We start from the raw sequence: 24,491 nt of genomic DNA on the forward strand, positions 1-24,491 counted from the left end.
TCACCAACTTCCAATGGACTTTTATAGTTTAATTAAAAATTAATCCATTAATAAACATTTATTAAACATCAATAAGGAACTTGAAATTTTACCAGAAACTGAAAGTAAACAACCTTTATCCTCAAGAAGCTTACTTAGAAAGGAAGGAGGGAAATAAGTGTTTATTACATGGTGCCATATTAAGTGGTTTACAAATATTATCTCATTCAGTCCTCAGAACAACCCTAGGAGTAAGTACTATTATTACTTCCATTTTACAGGTAAAGAAACAGAAGCATATTGAAGTTAAACAACTTGCCCATGGTTATACACCTAATATGTGTCTGAGGTTAGACTTGAACTCAAGGCTTCCTGACTCTAAGTCTAGCACTGTCTCCAGTATCACCTAGTTGCAAATATTTACACTCCTCCTATATGAATAGAGGGAACAACACAAACTTAAAGGTATATAAAAATAGGCTCTTATTTTTTTTTGGGGGGGGTGGGGGAATAGGAGAACAATGGAAGCTGAGGAGTATCAGGGAAGGGATCATGTAGAAGGCAACACTAGATTTTGAAGAAAACCAAGGATACCAAGACAGTGGTGGAAAGGGAGGTCATTCTAGGGCAGGAGAGACACTCAGTGCAAAGGTAGGTGGAAAATGGAGTGCTGTATATGTGTAACTGTAAGAATAGTTTGTGAAGGGAAATAATATCAAAGAAAAGGTAGTTTGGGGTTAAGTTGCAAAGGATTTTAAAGTGCCAAACAGAAAAGTTATTTTATTTGTTCTAAAGGTAATAGTCACTGGAGTTAACTGAGAAGGAGGAGTGACATATTCACACCTGTGTTTTAGGGAAAATCACTTTGGCAGCTGTGTGAATAATGGATTAAAGTGTGTGTGTGGGAAAGACTGGAGACAGACACCCCATTTAGCAGGTTTTTGTCAAAGTGCAGTCAAAAGGTGATGAGGGAGCCTCAATGAAGATGATGAGTGGGTGAAGAGAGAGAAGGGAACATGGTTAAGAGATGTTGTAGAGGCAAACAAGTTCAGAATAAGGGCTGAGAGAGAAGGGAGAAAGAGAATGAACAAGATTTTACAAATGTTATTTTGAGATGTCTACAGGGCATCTAGTATTAAATATCTAACAGAGTTCAGGAGAGAGATCCAGGGTTTTGAATACATGTGTGAGTGTAATTTAAGAGGTATCTGTACAGAGATGATACTTAAATCTAAGGAAGCTAATGAGATCACAAAGAGTCAATAGAGAAAGACAAGTGAAGATCAGTCTAGGACAGAGTTTTGGACTATACACAAGACAGCTGATGAGAGTGATATAAAGATGAAACGAAAAGCTGCAATTCATTCTCCCTACAACAAGCAATTATAGGGCCTAATTCCAACACAACCATACCTACCTTTATCTTTCAACTTTCTCCTACTTAGTCTCCTCCCCCTTCTCTCTTTTATAGAAGGAAATTTAGAGCCTAAAGGCAGTTAAAACTAACCACTAACCAGTGACCTACACTGGGAACATTCCTCTTCTTTTTTAACCCTTGACTTCCCTCTTCTGTTAGTACAGATAATATAAATAATTATGTTCTCATTTTCATGTTCTCATTATTCTACTTTCCTGTTATTTGAAAGATAAAGTGAGGTTAGAATTAAATCTCAACCATGGGGACACCTAGTGTGAACTGGACTCTTTGCTAGTGAGTGGCATTATCAAAGCATTCTACAAACAATTAACTTCCTTGAAATAAATACAGCTGTGTTTACCTAAATATATACCTCATTTCAAATACACACATTCACAATCTAAAGAATGCTGTACCTTTGGATTGTTAAAATAGTAACAGAAAAAAAAATGAACATAGGTAAAACACATCTCTTATAATGTGCTTATTTTCAATAAGGATTCTGTTCTCAAGAGAACGCTTTGGGGGGGAGTGACAACTAGGTAGCACAGTGGATAGAACCAGGCCTGGAGTTAAGAGGTCCTGACTTTAAATCTAGCCTCAGAAACATTCTAGCTGTGTGATCCTGGGCAAGTCCTTTCACTCCAAATGCCTAGCCCTTATTGCTCTTCTGTACTGTATCAGCTCTAAGACAGAAGTTCAGGGTTTATTTAAAAAGAGAGTCATCTCTATGACAGAGGGGAAGGGTTATTTAATTAAAAAGAGAGGGAGAGAATACATATATATTTTATATTATCTATAACAAACTAAATGTCTAAAGATTACATAGAGGGGAAAATATTACAAAAGGTAAAGCATGAGGAATGGCTAAACAAACTGTGGTATATAATTGTGATGGAATACTATTGTACCAGAAGAAACAAGCAGATTAATTTATTTTTTTAAAAACTTGGAAAGGACTATATGAGATAACGAAGAATGAAATGAGTAGAACCAAGAGAACATTACATATACTTGTGAATTTTTACCTCCAGAGAATGAACTGAGGAGGGGAAACACAAAAGACACAATCTATATATTTTGCTGAATGATGCTTTCTATGGTGTGGGGTGTGGAGGGAAGGGCAAAACAAAGAAAGGAAAAATGGAGGTGAAATTAAGTTTGTAAGGATCTACCTGGAAGAACAGTATTTCTCCACATACTTCATTTCATGTGTCAAGGGTAATAAATTACCCGAGAGTGTCAGAAACTGGAGACATTCTATAGGATGGGGGTTCTGGAAAATCTTTCCAGAAGACCAAGTTACAGTGAGAGGCCTTAAAGAATGGGTTAGAGTAGGTTTTTATTTATACTAATTTCTAAATAGTGGCTAGTGTTCTGAAACTTGGAAGAGAATGGAATTAGATAACTGAAGACTCTACCTTGAGTTTAGGAACAATAGAGAAATTTTGCTGATGCCTCTCACCTCATACAGTTGCTTATATGACATTATATGCTCTCTGATGAATTAAATAATTAGATGCTTTCACAAAACCAGCAAAGGCCATTACCAATCTATACATGGGGGGGGGGGGGGGGGGAGACGGACAAAGATGTCTTGTTGTGGTCCTCTTAACCAAAGAAAATATAGATACTTTTGCTCAATAATATTCTTCCATGCCAATCATAGCTTCTACCTTCAAAAGATCAGCATGTTAAGATCCAGTGTGGTTCCTAACCTGTGCTGACTGGAAAGTTGATTACATTGGTTCTCTTCCTCCAACAAAAAAATAAGAGTTTTGTCCTCATTTCAGTTTTTACCTAATATCAAAGAATGGGATTAGAGTGCCAGTTATGTTTTGCTCTGATGCCAGTGGTTATCATAAAGGAAATTATGACAACTAATTATATGTTTCCTTATATCCTCCTTTTCCTCTATTTATTCCTCTCTATCTTTGCCTTCCTTTTCATCCTGTCCCCCCTTTACAAGTGTTTTACTTCTGTCTAATGCCCTCCCCCAATCTGTCTTCCTTTCTAGTGCCACCTTCCCCCATATCCATTACTTTTTAAACTTCCCCAAAGGGTGAAATAGATTTTTATATCCAACTGAATGTGTATGTCTCTCTTTAAACCAAATATGAAATGAGTAAGGTTCTGAGTGTTGCCCACTCCCCTCATCTTTCCCTCCACTATAATAGCTCTTTCACACCTCTTTTATGTGAGATAATTCACCCCACTCGATCTTTACCCTTCTCCCACTATAGTCCTTTCTCATCCCTTAATTTTTTTTAAATTTTGTTTTGATATCTAGTAGATATCATCTACTAGAGATGACTTAAGATTGTTTAATGATAGGTCACCTAGAAAATTTTAGGAACTTGGCAATCCCAAAGGATGGGATGGTAGGAGTAACACCTGTTTTAATGAAGTTGGAAACGGCTCTCTATGGGAGGCAGAGAGATCATTACCCCCCTCCCCCCTTAATTCCCTGAGGTTTAAAAGGCCCAGCACAAGAGGAATTGAAGTCAGAAGCTTGACTTTGCCCTTCTTGCTACATTCATGGGAATGTTTTCCTGGATGTTTGTTGTGTTGATTCTTTAGGAAGAGAATTACTAAGCAAAGGTTGTTTTAATTGTGTTGCAGGATCCAAAAAATGTTTATTGAATTTTAAACTCTGAATCTGTTTGAGTCTTGGCCTACTCAGGAGAAAGTAATTTCAAGAAAGGGGAATGATAACACCTGGAAGATAAAGAAGGGTTTTATGGAGGAAATAGCACTTGATCTGTACTTTGAAAGGGATTGTACAAATCAAAGGTGAGGAAAGAGTACACTGCAGAAGTGGGGGAGTCCCCTGTACAAAAACTCAGATTGTTATATTTCAATGCTATATTTGAGGGATAATTATTAGAACATTTTGACTAATAGAGAGTATATACAGAAACACTGGTAATACAGGTGAAAGAACAGTGATTTTGGACTTGGGGACATGGGTTTAGATGTTGGCTTCATTGTTATTAACATATATGACCTTGATAAGTCATTTGATCATTTGATATTTCAGAACTTCAACTTTTTTATCTATAAAATGAAAAGGTTGGAATAAATGATCTCTAAGGTCCCTTGCAAATTTGTAAGAGACAAAATAAAACTAGAAAGGTATTAGTAGTCAGATATTTTAGCACAAAAATATGGAGTCACTACAGATTTATATTTGTGTCCTACTTAACACTACTCCTTGGTATTTTCCTTCATAAGACTTAATTTTGCCTAGCTAGTGCTCCTTTTTTTCCACCTGATGCTACTATCCTATCTTCTTTACCTGTTATTTCATCATTATTGCTTAACATATCACCTTCTTTACAATGCTGATTCCAATCTGGTCCGCCAAAATAATCCCTATAGTCCATACCCATACTATTCTGTGGAGTCATTCCATTACCGGCAAACTTCTGTACATTTTCCATCTTTTCCTTAGCCTTAAGACAAAACTGAGATTGCTCTCCTCAGATAATTCCTCATATTCCCTTCTGCCCTTCCCTGCTCTCATTGGATCTAGAAAAAATATGGAATAGGGGACTGACTGGGATCTATCCCCTTCAATGAACTCAATTCAAATGAAGAAATATTCATTGAGCATTTATCATGTATTACCTTTGTGGAGGTAATTCAAGAATGCACACTTTAGAAAAGCATGTCTTCTGTCCTCAAAATTCTTATACTATAGAGGTGAGGTAGGGAGAACAGATAAAACAGTCACAAATAACTACAGCATAAAGCATAATATAAATTCTATAAAAGATACAAAATGCTATAGGAATACAGAAGTGGGAGAGCAGACTCAGCTTGAGTTGAATCACAAAAGGTTTCAAGAAGGGAGAAGTAGTATCTTACATAAATACTGAAAGAATAATAAAATTTCAACAAGTAGAGCTAGCAGAAGCAGCATTCATGGTGGAGGGAACACCTTGGTAGTGTACCATTGATTAGAGATAAAAAAAACAAGGATATGCTAATTTAATAATAGAATTGAATACATTTAAGGAGAAGATGAGAGGTTACATTATAAAGATAAGAAAGGACTATGTTGCAGAAGACTTTTGATGCAAGAATTTTACACTTAATTTGGCAGGCAATAGAAAGCTATTGAAGATTTCTGAGTTGGGTAGTTGCTCATCCCCTGTTATCCTACTCTTTGGCTCAAGCAATCACCTATGTTAGGAATAGATTTCTACTCATCTCTGCTGAAGCCCCTCCTTTCATTTATGCCTTTGTGCCTGTGCTTTAGAAGATTAATCCAGCAGAAGCAGTGTGCAGGATTCATTTGGAAAGAACAACTCTTAAGTAAGACGACAGTGCTTAGAAGACTATATTGCAAAACACCACTTGAGAGGGAATGAGGTCTTAGGGTCTGAACTCAGGGGAGGAGGTGTCAAGGAATATACAATCTTCTTCCCTTTCAATTTCCCTTCTGTGCTTTTTGTTCATGGGGTTTCTATGGCTAGGACTTTCCCTCCATCTTCCTCTGTCTAATGTATTCTTACTCATCTTTTGAAGACTAATTGATATGAAACTCTTACTGATTTATCAGTAAATAGGATACTTTCTTTAAAATCACATAATACTAGGTTTATATCTCACACACATGTAAGCATAATACATGAAAAGTAGGTATGTTTACCCCCATTAGACTATAATATTGAAGAGGCAAGGCTCATGTCTTATTTAAACTGTGTATTTCACTTGCCACATAGTAAGTACTTCAAAAATATTTGCCGACTTGAATGAAGAGAAGAAAATGGATTTGGAGTCATGGAGGTAGAATCTTTAAGATTTGACAATTAAATGGATTTGGTGGACAGGCAAATAGCAAAAGTCAATGTGACCTCAAGGTTTTCAGGTAGGGATATTAACAAAAAGTCAAGAGGCAGAGTAGGTTTTGGGAGAGAAGTTAATGAGATAAGTTTTGAATATGTTGAATTTGAGGTGCCAACTGGATATCTAGGTAGTTAAAAATATAGGATTAAAGGTGGGGAAAGAGGACAGAGTGGTAACTATAAATCCAGGAGTAGTGAGCTAGTAAAGTGAAAGACAAAAGAACCTTAAGGATCCTTACAACTGTAACATTCTGATTCGACCCATGATTTAAAACATAAGGTTGAAAAATGGTTGCTTAGGAAGACCCAGGAGGTAAAAATCTTGGGTAATATTTACCATAAAGGGGAAGAAAGAAGAGCCAGCAGGGGGAGAGAGAAAAGTATAAAATCAAGAAGTAGTGTTGTATTATAGAAGTCAAACTATAACTTCAAAGTCCTTGAATGTAAATTTTACTTTCTTAATGCTGTCAGTGCCTACACCTAGCACAGTCTTGTGCATTTTGTAAGTATTTAATATAACTTTACCTGGATGTCCAGTGGGCATATGAATTTCAACTTTTTAAAAACTGAACTAATTTTCCCCTCTATGTCTGCCCTTTGTAATTTCTCAATTCATGCAAATGACATTAACATCTTACCTAAAATATAATAACCTAACTGGCCTTATTATCTCCAGTTTGTCACTTTTCCAGGTCATCCTGCAAAGCTACATAAATCATCTTCCTCATACATTGCTATGATTACACAATTCCTCTATTTAAAAATTCTGAATGGCTCCTTTGTTCAATAATCACTAAATATAAACTACTAACTCCAACAGTTAAAGTACTGGACTACTTACTTTACCACCATGGTTGTTACCATACTCTCTCATTGCATTTGCTCAAGCATGATGAATTTCCTCACATCTCTGTTGATCATAAGTGTGGGGTGTAGAAATATGAAGAAAAACATGTGATTGATCACATGGTTCGATGGGGATATGATTGGGGATATAGACTTTAAATGGTCACTCTATTTCAAATAGTAATAATATGGAAATACATTTTGAACAATGATACATGTAAAACCCAGTGGAATTGCTTATTAATAAGGCTCCAGGAGGAGAGAGGTAGGAGAAGAGGGAAAGAACGAGATTCATATAACCATGGAAAACAAATAAATTTTAAAAATAAATAAAAGGACAATTAAGTTGCCAGAAAATGAAGAAAGAAAAAGAAAAGAGTTTATAAAACTAACACCAGACAATTTTGCAATTTTATAGAAGCTCTAGTAGTTTTCAGGGAGAAAAGTGAAATTTTGACTTATCTATAAATTAAGTTTATCCATATATTCTCCATCTCCTGAAATTATAAATTATTTATGGATTTAACTTATTTATGTAATCCCTATAATCTGTTAAGATATTAAAGCTGACTGTAACTTACTGTTCTTATTGGAAGAAACCCATATCTTCATTACTATCCCTAAAAATACTACTTTTGATTTTATAATTGGTTTCATTTTAAAAACACTAAACTGGCCATATGTTCTATGCTCCCAAATAATTAATCCATTTTAAGTAAAATGGTTTTTACCTTTCTTCCAGATGGTTTTTCTACCATGTTGCCGTCACTGTCAGAATTTTCACTCTGAACTGGTTTTGTGGACCCAGATTTGGGCATTTTATAGCTGTTCAGCTAGCTGAGTCCTGTATCAGTCTTCTCATCATGTGTCTGTAAAGGATGGGATAAATTAGGGCTATTGGGATTGATATCCAATGAAACCCACTTAAAATTATTTTTATATGTTTAGATTTTTGTCCCTCTATAGATTTGAAAGGACCTAAGAAGTCACACCTATTCCCACACCTTCTCCCCAAACCATGAATCTTGTCTACAACATTTCCAAAGTAAGCATTCCAGATGTTCCAAGATAGTCTTCTCATTGCTCCTTTTATGTGGCACTTTATGTCTCACCTCCATGCTTTGTATTGATTGCCTCATGTTGGAAATGTATTCTTTTTACTTTTGCTTCTCAAAATCTCTAATTTCCTTCAGAGATTAGTTCAAATGCAATCTTCTACATGAAGCCCTTCCTGATAGCCATGATAGTCCTGACACTAAATACTAATGCCATCTCCCCTAAATTACTGTGGATCTATTTTGTGTATTTCTACCTACAAATGTTGTCCTTATTAGACAAATGTAACCTTCCTGTGGGTAGGTACTATTTCACTTTTGACTTTGTATCCTAGCACTGAATACAACTCTTGGCATATAGGCCCTTAATGAATGCTTATTGACTGATTGTTTCTCCACCAAAATCTCAAAAGTAATCTATAGTGTTAGACCACAAGTTCTATAAGCACCTTAGAATGTGATTCATTTGGGCATTCTGAAGTCTATGTTCTTGCCCTCACCCTGCTGATATTCCCTTGGGACTTCTTACGGCTACACTAACTTTATGAGTGCATTATCCACTGCAACTACAAAAAGCAAACTTTATATAACCTGCTCCAGACCCAAACAATGTTTCCCTTCCTTCTGTTTTCAATCCTTTGCTCTGAGAATATTGACTAAATCAATACTACCACCATTGCTCCTCAAAAGGACTTGTTAATTGGATAGCAGGACCTGGCTTTTGTTTTACATTTGTATCCTCAGAGCTTAGCACATTACTTGGAACATAATTTTTCTTTTTAATAAAAAAAAACACACCTTACTTTCTGTCTTAGAATCAATACTGTGTTATTAGTTCCAGTGCAGGAGAGTGGTAAGGGCTAGGCAATGGGGGTTAAGTGACTTGCTCAGGATCACACAGCTAGGAAGTATCTGAGGCCAGATTTGAACCTAGGATTTCCCATTTCTAGGGCCTGACTCTCAATCCACTGAGTCACCCGGCTGCCCTCAACATAAATTCTTAATAAATGTTTTTCATTCATTTGGAAGCTACCCAGGTCAGATGACAGAATTTTGGAGCTGGAAAGACCCAAGTGAGTATTTAGTCTAATTTATACTTAGAAAAAAAATCCTTTTATAACAATCCAAATAAGTAATCGTCCAATTGCTGCTTGAAGATATCCTGTGATGGGAATTCCACTACCTCCCCCAAGGAACACCATTTTCATATAGATACCTCTAATTATATCAGGGTATTTTTCCTTATATCAAGACTAAATTTGTCTCTTTGAAATTTCCATTTAATGTTCTCCGCAGCAAAGGAGTACAAATTTAATCCTTCTAACAAATGAAGTCTTTTCAAATACTTGAGGTAAATATCACATTTCCCCTAAGTATTTTCTTCTCCATGCTAAATATTTCTTGAGTGGGCATTACAGATATTTAAGTAGTAAAAGTGACAAGAATTGGCAACTGACTGAATAAATAGAGTGAGGAAAAGTTAGAAGTTAACAACAACAACAACAACAAAGAGCCTACAGGATGTCTAGCTTGAAACAGCTAATAAGCAGTTGGATATGCATAAACAGTTTAAGGCTGGAAATATATATATATATATATATATATATATATATACATACATGTGTATATATATATACATATATATACATATATATATATATATATTCATTCCACATTGCAACTTTCCCCACCACAGTTTTGACATATTACATAATAAGTTAAAATATAAATTTTGGAAGAGTTTTGCAGAAGACTCAGGCTAACAGATGACATAGAAAAAGTGGATATATATATATATAGTATTGTATATCAATATATTTTAATATCATAAAAGAAAAACAAAACATTCATACTTCTTCTCTGGTGTGAAGAGAGAGACAAAAAATTTTATGTAAATTTTCTAGATCACTAACCCTTTGCAATATGGAAGGAATTCCTTTATGTGTGTGTGTACACATGCACAAAAATGTGTGTGTATACACACACATATATATAATCTGAATAAAGGTGATAATTGAACCTCTGAAAGCTGGTGAAATTATTAATCATGGAGTAAAGAGAATAAAAGGTTCAAAACAAAGTCCAAAAACCTTATTGGAGGAAATGATATATATGATGAACATGTGATTTTTCCACTGATGGTTTGCATGTAAGTTAAAAGAGAATGTAGTTTGGGGAGGACCTTAAAAAAAGAAAAAGAATAGATTGGCTACAAGAACCACAAGAATGGAAAAAGCAATGACAGAAGAACTGAAATTTGATAAAAATTAAATATGAGCTTGTGGAATTGCAATCAACAGCTTTGAGCTAAAAGTAGACTTCCTAACTTGAATAGCTGATACCCTAAAAATGAAGCACAAAAAACCATTTTTAAAAAGCTGTCTTGAAAAAAAGGACAAGGAAAGATAATTCAAGAATCACTGGGATACCTGAAAATAATGACTACACAGAAATCCTGGATTCTATATTTCATGAAATCACAAAACTATTAGAACTAGAGGGCCAAATCAAAATTGAAAGAATCCACTTGATGCTTTCTGCAAGATAACTTGAAATGAAAATTTCCAAACATATCATAGCCAAAAACCAGTTTCTAGATCAAAGAAAAAATACTGCAAGCAATGAAGACTACAGACAGCAAGTATCAAGGAATCACATACTTGACATAAAAAAGGGCAGTTTTGTACGATGACAAGCAAAAGTCAAAATAAAAAAGGCTTACAATATTCTACAAAAATGAAAATAATCTACAAGTAGAAGAAGTGGACCATTAGGGGGAAAAAAGAGAAGATATTTAAGTGTTCACTTTAAGAAAACCATAATTATGTATAATCTTTAAAATTCAAATAAAAGAGATAAAACCAGAAAAGGAATCTATCTTTAAGAATTGTTAACAGCCTAAATGATAATTAATTTACATTCCAAGGAGAAAGGAGAACATGTCTCTTGAAAACCTCACTGTATATAAGAGCAAGAGTTGAAAGCTAAGATAAACTAAGGGCCTTGATTGAGCTTTGTGATGCTCCCATTCAACAGAATTTAAAAAAAAGGCAAAAAAGCAATATGTTAGGGAAGAAATTAGGAAAAGGGAACTGAATATATTACTCATGATAGGGATGCAGCAGCCTCATAATACATAAACAGTGAGGCAGAGGTGGAGGAGCAGACATTTTTATGAACTTCAGTCTTATCTAAATCAGAAGCAAGTTAGTTGAATACATCCACATATGCTTATATTTATGTGTAATGTAGAAATATATGAAGATAATTAGAGAAATATATGAAGTGATGGAGAAGGAAGAAGGAATGTGAAAACTAAGCAAAGTTCATATAAGAGAAAAAAGGCAACTTAGATCTAGGCTGTGTGAAGAGAGGAAAGGCACAGGAGTAGGATTATATCATTCCAATTATGGATGACTAGCATTAATCCTAATGTCTGATTTTTATCATTTTCTTATTCTTTATAAAAGGGGGAGGAGTAGAGGCAAAAAAGCAAACATGATAGGGAGAAGATACAAATAAAAATACAATACTTTATCACAATACATATCACAATAAACTGAAAATATATAGACATGCTCTAGATGTAAAAAAACATTTTTTTAAAAAACATGGAAAGAACTACATGTAATTATGAAGAGTGAAATGAGTGGAACCAAGAGAACATTATATACAGCAACAGAAATCTTGTTTGAAGAATGATGTTATGACAAGGAAGACAGTTTTATATACACAGACACACATATATCTTTTTGTCAAATGATGCCTATGGAGAGGGAAGGGAAAGGGAAAATGCTTGAGAAATTTAATGTGACAAGAAAATTAATTAATTTCTTAAATAGAGGATAAGGTAAGGAGTCATCATCTTTTGTGACTATTACAAAAGAGAATTTTTACCTAATCAAGTATGAAAGATGCTCATAAAAGATAAAATGGAACAATTCTGATTAAATAAAATTAAAACTGAGTAAGGCAAATAAATGAGGTTAGACTCAAAAGGGAAACAACTTCAAAAAAATTCACAGCATTTCCTAATAAGGAGAAATATAAGATCCATAAAGCAACGATACAAATATATATATGAATAATTATTCCTCAATAGGCAAGTGATAAAAGGAAACAAAATGCAGCTGTTAGTTCTCAATTGTCAACAACCTTATGAAAAAGTACTCCACTTTAAAGAAATGAAAGTAAAAGTACTTTGGACTTTCAACCACTTATCAAATTAGCAAATATGACAAGAGGAAAATAGAAATTCTTGGAGTGGTTATGGGAAGACTAGTACATTAATGTACTATTAGTGGAGCTGTGAATTGGTTCAAGCAACCTAGAAAACAATTTGGTATTTTTCCAAAATGTCACTACATTCTTCACAGCTTTAGACTTACTGGAACTTCTATTGGCTTTATACTCCAAAGAAATAAGAAAGAGAAAGGACCTATATATACAAGAATACTTAGAGTAGCACTTGTTTCTGGAAAGAATTAAGAAACAAGTGCCTGTCAATTGAGGAATGACCACACAAATCATGGTATATGAATGAAATGAAATTTTATTGTACTATTAAGAGGAATATGAAAGATTCAGAGAAATGAAGTCCAACCTGTATCAACTGATTCAGAATGAAGTGAGCAGGATCAGATAACAATTTATTTAATGGCCAAAATAATGAGGGGAGAAACAAATCTAAAAGACTTTTGAACTTTGACTGAAGTGGCAACCAATCATAATTGGCTAGTCAGGAAGTATTTATTAAAGCAAAACACCATTTTTGCCTTCAAGGAGCTCACATTCTATTGGATGAGAAAAATAAGTGTAAATGGAAGATATTTTCAGAAGGAAGGCACTATCAGTAATGGGCAGGGGAGAGAGGGTGATAGGGTGGGAAAGGCTTCCTAGAGGAGAGATGTAAAGAGTGTTGATGAAAGCCAGAAGAGTTCAAAGTCTGAAGTGAAGGGGCAAAGCATGTGGTACAGCCAGGACAAAGGTGCAGTCAGGAGATGGAATGCTTGTCTATTTGTTATAAGGGAAGACTCCAACTTGTGAAAGTTAGGCTTGTGAGCAGTGACTGACAGTCAATAAACAGTTATTAAAACACGGAAAAAGAGAACATACTTAAAGCACTTTAAAGATGAACAGAAGGACTTATGGGTAGGACAAGCTAACACAGTAAAAATGATCATCATACCCAAACTTATCTATTTATTTAGTGCCATACCCATTGAACTACCAAGAAACTTTTTTACTGAATTAGAAAAAAAACATAACAAAGTTCATTTTGAAGAACAAAATATAAAGGATATCCAGGGAAATAATGGGGAAAAAATGTGAAGGAAGGTGGCCTATCAGTACCAGATCTCAAACTATATTATAAAGCAGTGGTCATCAAAACCATATGGTACTGGCTATGAGACAGAAAGGAGGATCAGTGGAATAGACTTGGGGTAAGTGACCTCAGCAAGACTGTCTATGATAAACCCAAAGATCACAGCTTTGGGGACCAAAATCCACTATTTTACAAAAACTGCTAGGAAAATCAGAAGACAATATGGGAAAGATTGGGTTTGGATCAACATCTCATACCCTACACTAAGATAAATTCAGAATGGGTGAATGACTTAAATATAAAGAATGAAACTATAAGTAAATTAGGTGAACACAGAATATTATACTTGTCAGATCTTTGGGAAAGGTAAGATTTTAAGACCAAGTGAGAGTTAGAAAAAAATTACAAAATGTAAAAGAAATAATTTTGATTACATTAAATTAAAAAGATTTTGTACAAACAAAACCAATGCAACCAAAATAAGAAGGGAAGCAACAAATGGGGGGAAAAACCTTCATAACAAAAACCTCTGACAAAGGTCTAATTATTCAAATTTGCAAAGAGCTAAATCAATTGTACCAAAAAATCAAGCCATTCCCCAATTGATAAATGAGCAAGGGACAAGAATAGACAATTTTCAATTAAAGAAATCAAAACTATGAATAAGCACATGAAAAAGTGTTCTAAATCTCTTATAATCAGAGAAATGCAAATCAAAATAGCTCTGAGGTACCACCATCACACCCAGCAGATTGGCTAAAATGACAGCAAAGTAAAGTAATGAATGTTGGAGGGGATGTGGCAAAATTTAGGTGGAATATCTGGAATTTCATGGAGGAATAACATTCTTAGAAGTACTTGCCTTTTTGGAAGACAATAGCCACTATTTCCACATGTTCCAAAAAAGAATATTTCTCTCTGCCTCCCATAGGAATGCTCTTCAATGGAATTCTCTCTTACCACTGAACCAAAAAATCCTTCTTTCCCCACCTTGTTTCAATCTCTCCCTTTGCCACCTCACCCATTATTCAGTAAGACCTCTTCTTCCTAGATGACAACAGGAGCTGTTCTCCATCACTGTTTATTACTGAGTTGGATACTTGATTATATATCCTCTTCTATCCTCTTTTTTTATGTACCCTCTTGTTCTGCAGTTCTTCCTCCCCACACAAAATGATTCTTAGGTAAGTAGTTTTGTAATAGGTATTGCAATAAAGTTTAGTCCATCATATTGCAGGCCTTCTTCCTAGAGTATACTCTAATAAAGAGCAATCACTTTCAGATACCCACAGGTATACCAAGAACACTTTTCATATCTCTCAAGGGAAGATTTGTGTTCTTAATATTTTTGTTCTTTCTGGCAGAAGAACCCATTATTTTAAAATATCTAAAAGTTTAGTTTTTTTATGAACTAAGATCAAGAAATCATTTAGAATAGATTGCTTTTACCAGAGAATAGCAAATATCATTGCTCTTTTGTGAATGGGATAGCAGTGAAAGAAAAAAACATCACTACGTAAAAAAAAGAAAAGCTCGCTCAAAGGAAAGATTTCAGGAAAGAAAAATATGCTGCACTAACCATTGGTTGGTCCTGAAAAAATGCTACCATGTGCATATTAATTTGTAAATTCTACATAATTGTATAATTCATTAGTTTAGTTAACATTTTTGTCTATTTGAAAATCAAATCTGAGTTAGTGAGGTTAAAATCAAAATAGGATATTTGAGGGTCCTCAAATAAGGGAAACGATGAAAAATGTATATTTTGAAGAACAGTTGAATGAAGCTTATGGAGCTTTAGAGAAATCATTTTTTTTAAAGTGATCAAACACTTTTAGATAAACCATAAGGCAAAAAATTGCCAAGAAATTGTCAATGATCTTTTGAAAACCTGCAGTTATGAGATGTGTGAATGATTGAAAAAAACATTTATTGTGTTTATTACAAGCCAAGCACTGTGTTAAACACTGGGGCCACAAGAAGAAAAATCAATAGTCTGCTCTCGAGGAATTTGCTGTAACTGGGAGAGGTAGCACATAAAACAGAATTTAACTCTAGGGAAGATAGAAAAATTCAGCAGTCCTAAGGTTAAAGCCATAGCTGCAAGCCTGAGGACCTAAAGAGCACATGAGCAGAACAGATGGTAAGGGTTGATTGTTCCTTCATCACACCAGAAAGAAGAAAGTTAATGATTCTTATGTTGCCCAAGCAATAACTGGCCATGACTTTTGTTTTGATCTACCACCCCATAGGGTCTGAAAAGGAAAAGAAAAAGTTTGGAGGAGGGAGAGAAGAGAGGGCTAGGAGGAAATGATGGATTTCCAATACTTTAATGCTCCATGGACAGCTAAATGACACAACAGATAGAGCACTGGGCCTGGACTTGGGAACACTCATCTCCTGAAATGCAAATCTGGTCTCAGACACTATTTGTGTGTCCCTGGGCAAGTCACTTAACCCTATTTGCTTCAGTTTCCTCATCTGAAAAATGAGCTGGAGAAGCAAATGGCAAACTATTCCAGTCACTTTCCAAGAAAACTCTAAATGAGGACATGACTGAAGTGACTGAACAAAAACAATAAATTCTCTATATTGTCTAACTAATTATGGTTCAAGGGAGGGAGAATCTTCGGTTAATAATGGCCAACATTTATATATCCTTTTAAAATTTGTAAAGCACTTTATATATACTTACAACCCTTTAAAGTAGGTACTATTATGACCATTTTACAAATAAGGAAACTAGACTCAGAGAGATTAAGTGATTTGTCCAAGGTCATAGTTATTTTAATTAAGAATCTCAATTGGGATCTTAGCTCAGGTCTTCTTGACTAAGATCAGTGATTTATTCAGTATGTCAACAAGCTGTCCATTTCTTAGACTGTTGATCTATGAATCCTGGATTCACATTTGGACTTCCAGAAAATCCAGATACTATCCTTATAGGGAACACTACTCATTCAAGAAATCCTAACAATGGAAAAGTGATACCAGGGCAAACAGGAGTATAAATAAGCAAGTTGCTAGATGCTGAGGAGGGATGTTATATAGGCTAAATATAACAATCAACAGTACCTCAAGTTTAAGTTAAATGAGCAAAATTTTGTTTAGCAAAAAAATTTTAATATTAAACCGATTCCTAAGAAAACAGTGGTATGGGGAAAAAACCTAAAGCTATATTTTGAAATCAGGAAAAAAATACTAAAAAATGTACCTGTTTTTATGAGTATGTAAGAAAAAAAAACCAAATTGTCCAGTATTATAAAATATTTTTAACAAATGTGTAATGGCAGGATCAAGCCTAATCAGAAATTATCTATATGGTACAACTGGAATGGTGGTAAAAAGGTCTAAAGCTGAGATTTTCACCATTTTATTTATTCCTTATAGGAATCTAGAAACATACTTCAAAAAACAAACAAAACAACAACAAAAAAACCAAACCCTTTACCGTTTGTCTTAGAATCAATACTGTGTATTGGACCCACGGCAGAAGAGTAGTAACGGTTTGGCAATGGGGGATAAGTGACTTGTCCAGGGTCACACAATTAGGACGTATCTGAGATCAAATTTGAACCCAGGTCCTCCCAGTTCTAGGCCTGACTCTCAATTCACTGAGCCAGCCACCTGACTATCCCCCAACACATATACTTGATGAAGGTTTTTATAATTCCTGGTTAGGTTTATCATATCAGTGAGCTCATACGAAAGCACAAATGAACAGTAAAACAAAACACTTAGTGAAGTGCAGCAACCAATATAAACAGAAAAGACAGATATCATATGTGTGAAGAACATATAAGTTAGGTTGAACTACTTTTTCAGGCTCTAAAAGGATGAAAAGCTGGGTCCCAAAGTAATACCTCTGCATTTATAAAAATGTAGTGGATGAGATGTATAAACGTCTCTTCTGAAAGGTGGAAAGTTTTTCTAAGGGGCATGGTATTCCTAAATATTACCCACCTTTGCATTTATAAAAATTGGAAGTGATTTTCACTACTATAGTCCTTGCCTCCAAAATACAATGGATGGGACATATAAAAGACGTGACTACCCCAAAGAGATAATAAGGAAAAAGACTTGTACAAGAATATTCATAGCTGCACTTTTTGTAGTGGCCAAGAATTGGAAAATGAGGGGATGTCCTTCAATTGGGAATGGCTGAACAAATTGTGGTATATGTTGGTGATGGAATACTATTGTGCTAAAAGGAATAATAAAGTGGAGGAATTCCATGGAGACTGGAACAACCTCCAGGAAGTGATGCAGAGCAAAAGGAACAGAACCAAAAAAACATTGTATACAGAGACTGATACATTGTGGTACAATCGAAGGTGATGGACTTCTCCATTAGTGGCAATGCAATGTCCCTGAACAATCTGCAGGGATCTAAAAAACACTATCCACAAGCAGAGGACAAACTGTGGGAGTAAAAACACTGAGGAAAAGCAACTGCTTGACTACAGGGGTGGAGGGGATATGACTGAGGAGAGACTCTAAATGAACACTCTAATGCAAATACCAACAACATGGAAATGGGTTCAGAGCAAGGACACATGTGATACCCAGTGGAATCATGTGTCAGCTACAGGGGGTGGAGGGAGGGGGGAGGAGGAGAAGAAAATGATTTTTGTTTCCAATGAATAATGTTTGGAAATGACCAAATAAAATAATGTTTATTAAAAAAAATAAAATAAAATAAAATTAGATATAAAAAAAAAAAGACGTGCCTTTAGAGCTGTTACAGTCTCATGCCAAAGGAGGGAACAAACCCAAGGGGTTTGATTCCCCCATGATGGGTTTTAATCTTATATGAGAGGTGGGAAAGTTAAGGGACGTGGTACCCCTAAACAGAGCCCAAGTGGGAGTATTTCAGCCAAGATTGAAAGCTATGGGCTTCAGTGGCTACCTGAGTTGATCCGTTTGTTTTGTCAACACCCTTATCAAGGGGGGATTGTATAATTGTCATACAATTCTAGTTTTATAAAAGTTTTTCTTGTTTGAGAGCAATTTTAGGATAAGAAACTTGCTACCCCTCAGAATCCAGGAAGTGAACTGCTTGGAGATGCCTACAGAAACCTCACACTGCACTGAAAGATCTAGAATGAACTTTGGGTTGTAGTAAAATTGAACTATGGGGGGTTGTAACACATTTATTTTGTATGTATACTCTTATGCTGAAGGGGACTGCCTCCTAATTGGCTTTTTGTCAATGTGCCAAAATCGTTGGTTTTGTTCTCTTTCCCTTTTATCCACAAATTATTGCAATTTATAAGTTGGTTATGTTTATTTACAAGGTCCATTGTGGAGATTAGTCTTCCAAAGGATCTCAGAAGGATTGTGAAACTAGAATCTGTTACCCTAAAAACTACCATTTCCAGCAAAAACTACAATAACCAGAACCCCACTCACTTCCTGTCATTACATGCTGATGTAGACAGGAGATAAATTGGGTGGAGTTCCGTGTCTATTCCTCTTTTCCTTCCTATTGGTAGCTTTAGTGGAGTGGGCATTTTGAGCAGGTAAAAAAACTTAGGCACTTGGTTCTATTTTGTCAGATAATAAATTCTAAAAATATAATACATGAAGTATTAGACATTAATTTAACTCTTACATTTTGTAAAGGTTAAAATTATGGTTGAGACTGAATGTAATAATTATATTTGGTCGCCAAGGATTTTATTTATTAAAAAATTCTTAATGAAATATCCAAGTCAGCTGGAAATTTTATAGTGATTTAATTGATAGTGGAGGAGATTAAGGAGAAGGAGGAAGGAAAGGAGTAGCTTGCTCCTCCCCCCACTCCCCCCCCCCCCCCCTTGTACCAAGCAGGGAGATTAGGAGATAAGTTTTTGGAGTATGAAGGATGAAGGAGTCAGGCTTGAACTCCAAAAAGGAAAGGGCTAAGCCACGATGCCCAAACATGAAATCAGCTCCAGGACAAACTCACCACAAACACAGACAAATAGCTACCACCACACCAAGATGTCAGAATGCTTAGCACGATGCCAACCAGAGTAGTCTCTCTGGGTTAAGAGGAAGAGAGAGGAAGTGACATGTCTTCTATGGACGGTTTTACGTCACTTTCCTGCGTCTCCTCTGTACCAATGATTGCTTAGCTTGACTTAGGACAGTCCAGGGATCTGTCTATTTTTCTGCACATGTCTGTTGAAGGCCATTTCCTCAGATAATTAAATCTTGAGTTTGATGCAGACCTTCCTAATTTTGTTAAACTAAGAAGGGTAGAGAAATATAGAGTTTCCAAGACCTGATTCTGTTATTCCAAGTATCTCAATTATTACTGATCAAGAAATAGCTAAATCAGATCTTCTAAAGTACAGTCTGATTTGGGTGGAATTGTTTTAAAATTTACAATTTAATGTGGGTTGGCAAAGAAGACTGAGGTTCTTGATGATTAAAAATAGAATGGCAGCCCTCAAGAAATTAGGCTGAAGTGTTATTGACCAACTACCTGCTTCATAATTTTTTCTCAGGCAGTACCTACCTGATAATAAAAATAGATGCATGTATAGTGACTTTAAGAGAAATAGAGGATATGCCATATTGGCTATTGCATATTATAATTTTGCAACAAGGAATATTTTTGAAAAGAAAATACTTGTATAAATACTTGTGAAATACTTGTATAAATGGTCATGCTAGGCATTCTAAAATTTGATTTAATATCATTGCAGTAGAATTCATTAAGGTACCTATTCCCCTAATTTGGAACATTACAAAAACCTGTGCAGAAAACAAATAACAAGTCTCACTGTAGGAAGATCAACAGCTAATATCAGATCTTTCAGAACTGAAATTTATTTAAAATCAACAATTGTTTAAGAGTTTTTCATGTACCAGGTACTGTTCTAAGCACTGAGGATATAAACACAGTCTCTTCTCAAGGAGTTTACATATAGAGGAGACATCATGTAAATCACCTGGTATATATGTACACATACATATATATGATATATACAAAATCTATACACAGTAGATGAAAGGTAATCTTAGAAGGGAAGAAGGCTATGGTAGCTAGAGGGAAGAGATTAGAAGGGGGGAATAGATTAGGGGGTCAGAGCTGGGAAAGACATCCTAAAGAAAGTAGCTTTTGAGCTCTCTTGAAGGAAGCTGGTTTAATCTAAGAAATGGAGGTGAGAATGAAGAGCATTGAAGCTATGGTGAGGTGACAGTGCAAAGGCAAAAGATGAAGCATCAGTGAAGAGCAGTAAGCAGGCTAATATGGCTAGACCATAGAATTCATTAAAGGGAATAATATGTCTAAACAACTCCTGGAGCTTACTCATCCAACTTGCATTACCACTGGCAGGATGGGTCCCGAAAAAGGATTGCTATTACTTCTCCAAAGTTCTTGAACTAACATTGTTGATGACTATCTTTCTAAAGATATACCTGACTCTTCTCAGGTAGCATAGTTTCTGCAGAACTGAGTGACTTCTATGATACTCCTTTGGGAATCTTGGTAGATGTGTAGTAAAGAAAAAAATATAATTGTAATGCTTCCTTGGGAGCACCTTTATTGTCTGGCTGCCAGTTCTCATAAGGCAATTAAAGTATTCAAGTCTCCTACTCTAGCTATTATCTATTTTGCAACTGAAGCCTTTCCTCTTTTCCCTTTCACAATGTCTCAGTCTTTTAGCCCTCAGCAAAACTTCATATTTTGCTTAAGTTTCACTAGGGCAGGACCACTCTTACTAATGTAAAAAAAGACTAGAACAAGAGGAAGGAACTAAAATGCAAAAAGCTTTAAATGCCAAAAAGGGGAGTTTATTAGATTATCCTAGAGATAAGAGAGAGTCCACTGGAATTGAGGAGAGGAGGAAATGGTAGAGGACAGGATTGTAAAAGAGCATGGTCTGATCTAAGTTTTATGAAAATAATTTCAGAGTTGAAATGGTACAGCCAAGTCTGTAAGGAATTAGTAGTAAAAAGGAAAGTAATTTTTTCAGATGTGGGATGAAATAAATGACTGCTTAAGTCTTTTTCAATTCTTTAATTTTATGACCTAGTATAAGTTAAAACCAGGACTATTTTAGCAAAACTATGCTATATACTTTAACTGTGGTAAGCAACCAAGCAAAAGTTCATTTGATACATTAGTATTACATAAACAGGGTAAGGTGTTTCATGGTATGTTTATGATAGGCAACTAAATACTTGATTAATTACAATAGAACACTTAACTGCCTTTTGCCTTGGAAATGTTTTTAAATAGAATACAGCCATTTGAAGCACATTTGGTAAAGTCAGATGAAGCTATATACTTCCAGCTCCTTCCACAACTATTCTAATGCTCTAAGAAGCTAGAACAAGAATTGATTTCAGTCTCAAATCACAAATGGCAAATTACCAGAGCAGGGACTGTGGATCACAGGTTCCATGCTTAGAGCTGAGTTAGCTTGATGCAAGGATACCCAGAACTGATGATCCACTAAGCTCTGGGCCAAGGCAACAGCATGAGGTCTCCTAGAGGGGTCTAAAAAGTAAGTATCTACTCTTGGAGTGAAGAAGAAACACTATTTCATTAAACAAAGTCTCCTGCTTTACATAGAAAGAAGAGAAATGCCATTCCATCAAACACTAGACTCCTCCCTTCCAGTGAAGAGAAAGGCTAGCCATTCCATAGAGACTCTACTCAGATCTCATGCCTTGGAGGAAGAGGAATAACAACATCCCTTTAGCTCTGGGCACTGGTCTCTGAGTCTGATCAGTGAAAGTTCTTGACAGGATTACACTGAGAACAAAACCTAACATACCTGAACTTATTCCTCAGGGATTTACAAATTTTCTCCTTATCCCAATGATTTTGATCCCCTACCTGTCATCATTCAAAGCCAGTCCCCAATACCAGATCCTCATTCCCATTCCCTTCAACTCTAATCCTTAACTTCCAAATGTCCTAAAATTATTTACTACTTTTACTGTGCCCTTTGCTAAATAGGTATGCTAAATAGGAAATCAATTTGCTTTCATTTAAAATATTTTCCTTTCCCACTTTTTCCATCTTCTGGCTCTCACTAAGACCTGGCTTCCCCCCCCCCCCCCCCCCCAGCATAGTCTCTCTTTCTGGAACTAGCTCCACTTTCACTCATTAGTCCAGAGGAAAATAATGAAATTCTTTCTTGGTCCCCATTGCCAATTCCAGATTACATCATCATTAGTAACTTTGTTTCATTTGAGGTTTCCTCAGTCCATGTCTACTACAAATTCAAAATTTTGATAGCTATTTTCTACCACTTTCTAGCACACTCCCTTCCTTTTCTCAACAAGTCACTAGTCTTTTTGTCCTCCCCAACCCAGGTCCTCATACTTGGGCACTTCAACTTAAATTCTGAAACTCCCATAAACACCCTAACTTCACAGTTCCCCAATTTACTAATTTCATAAGATCTGCATCCATGTCCCACCTGAAAAACACAAAAAGTCCATCAAACTCTTCATCCTGTAATCACCCATACCATTTCCTTGTTTGTGAACTCTGAAATTCCCTTTACTGATTAAATCTGTTGTTTTTCTATCTCTGTCTCTTACAACTATTTTTTATTATTACAACAAATTCTATTTTTCATCTTCACAGCAATCTTCAATCCCTCTACTTTCTTGGGCCATCAACCCTGAACTAACCACCCTCTCTTTCCTTCCCCATCTAGACCATTTGGTGAACCAGTTCTATATGGTCCTCTTTTCTTAAATATTCCCCCTCTGTATCCTACTAGTAATATTGTCCTACAAAGTTTCAACCTTGGATCACTTTCATGGTTTACTCACATGCTGCTTCAAGCCAGAGGAAATCATGAAATTGTGCTCAGTGGGTCCATTACAAATTTGTTATATAACCTCAACTGTTTAATCAACTCACTATGATAAAGCTTTTATATTTCCTTAACTCATCTCACTCACCGCATCAAAACTCTTCCAAATTTTTTCATCCCTCCTTAAATTTCCCATAATGTGCCCATTCCCTACACTTTCAGCTTATACAACCATGCCTTGTGTTTTGTTGAAAATAAATAAAACAAAAAAATAAAACCAGAAGCTATTGCCAAATGTTTCCTCTTCTCCGTTTTTCCTCATATCACATTACCTTTTTGTCACTATATCCTCCATCACCCCTGCATCATATAATGAGGTGGCCCTTCTCCAGAGTGCTCTACATGCATAATTGATCCCATTCTATTCGGTCTCCTCTAGTACATTGCACCCTTTATTTCTACTCTTTCACTTATCTTCAATTTCTCCCTATCTACTAGCTGCCTCCCTACTGGCCAGGGTTTCTTAAAAAAAAAAATCCTTGCCTGATCCTTCCATCACCACTACCTACAGTTCAATATCTCTCCCCCCCACCCCCTTTTTGTGGATAAATTCTTTAGGAAGGCTGTCTATAGCTGGTTTTTCCATTTCCTTTCATCTCTTAACAATGACCTCTTCTTGATCTTTCTCTTTGACACAATCACCCTCTTCTTCTTGATCCTCTCTAAGTTTTCATGATGCCACACTCTTCTGGAGATCCTTCTACCTATCAGACTGCTCCTTCTCAGTCTCTTTTGCCAGGTCTTCATTTAAGTTACCCCTGCTAACCATATGTCCTCTGTCCTGGGTCCTCTTCTGCCTCTATACTACTTTGATTGGGTACAGGTTTGGAAATCATTTTTATCTGAATTGGTCAAAGGACGGTATACAGAAATACTTAATATGGCAAGAGGAAACAAGGGAAGGGGAAAAGGGAGAATAAAAGGAAGGGTGTATCTAGACAGTAATTAGTCTTGAACAAAATAAACTTAAGTTCAGAAGAATCTAATTGTGAAGAGGGGTTAAAAAAAAAAGAAAGGGTAAGAATCACTCTGATGGGGAGAGAAGAGAAGTGAGGTGAAAACAGGAGGGGGAGGAAAGGCGGAGAGGATGTTTACATCAAGCATGGGAGTACACCTCTCTTTCCATGTTAAAGGGATGTAGGAAGTAGAGATGAAAAAGTATAACAATAAGATGGGAGGACA

General features: G+C 35.7%; 1 protein-coding gene across 12 annotated transcripts in view; it reads right to left on the reverse strand.

The window, feature by feature from the left end:
• Window positions 1-24,491, reverse strand: part of ANKRD12 (ankyrin repeat domain 12) — a 217,647-nt gene that overhangs the window by 126,104 nt on the left and 67,052 nt on the right. For 10 of the 12 annotated variants that reach the window (XR_008917670.1, XM_056823664.1, XM_056823658.1 and 7 more), the window contains one exon: window positions 7,827-7,964. The exons of the other annotated variants lie outside the window; for them this stretch is intronic. Coding sequence is in view for 9 of the 10 variants with exons in the window: in XM_056823664.1 (XP_056679642.1) it covers window positions 7,827-7,913 (87 nt within the window). In the remaining variant the exon portion in view is untranslated. The remainder of the gene's footprint in view (window positions 1-7,826; window positions 7,965-24,491) is intronic. 12 annotated transcript variants of the gene reach the window in all.

Source organism: Monodelphis domestica, chromosome 3 (genome assembly GCF_027887165.1).
Source record: "Monodelphis domestica isolate mMonDom1 chromosome 3, mMonDom1.pri, whole genome shotgun sequence".
Classification (NCBI taxonomy): domain Eukaryota; kingdom Metazoa; phylum Chordata; class Mammalia; order Didelphimorphia; family Didelphidae; genus Monodelphis; species Monodelphis domestica.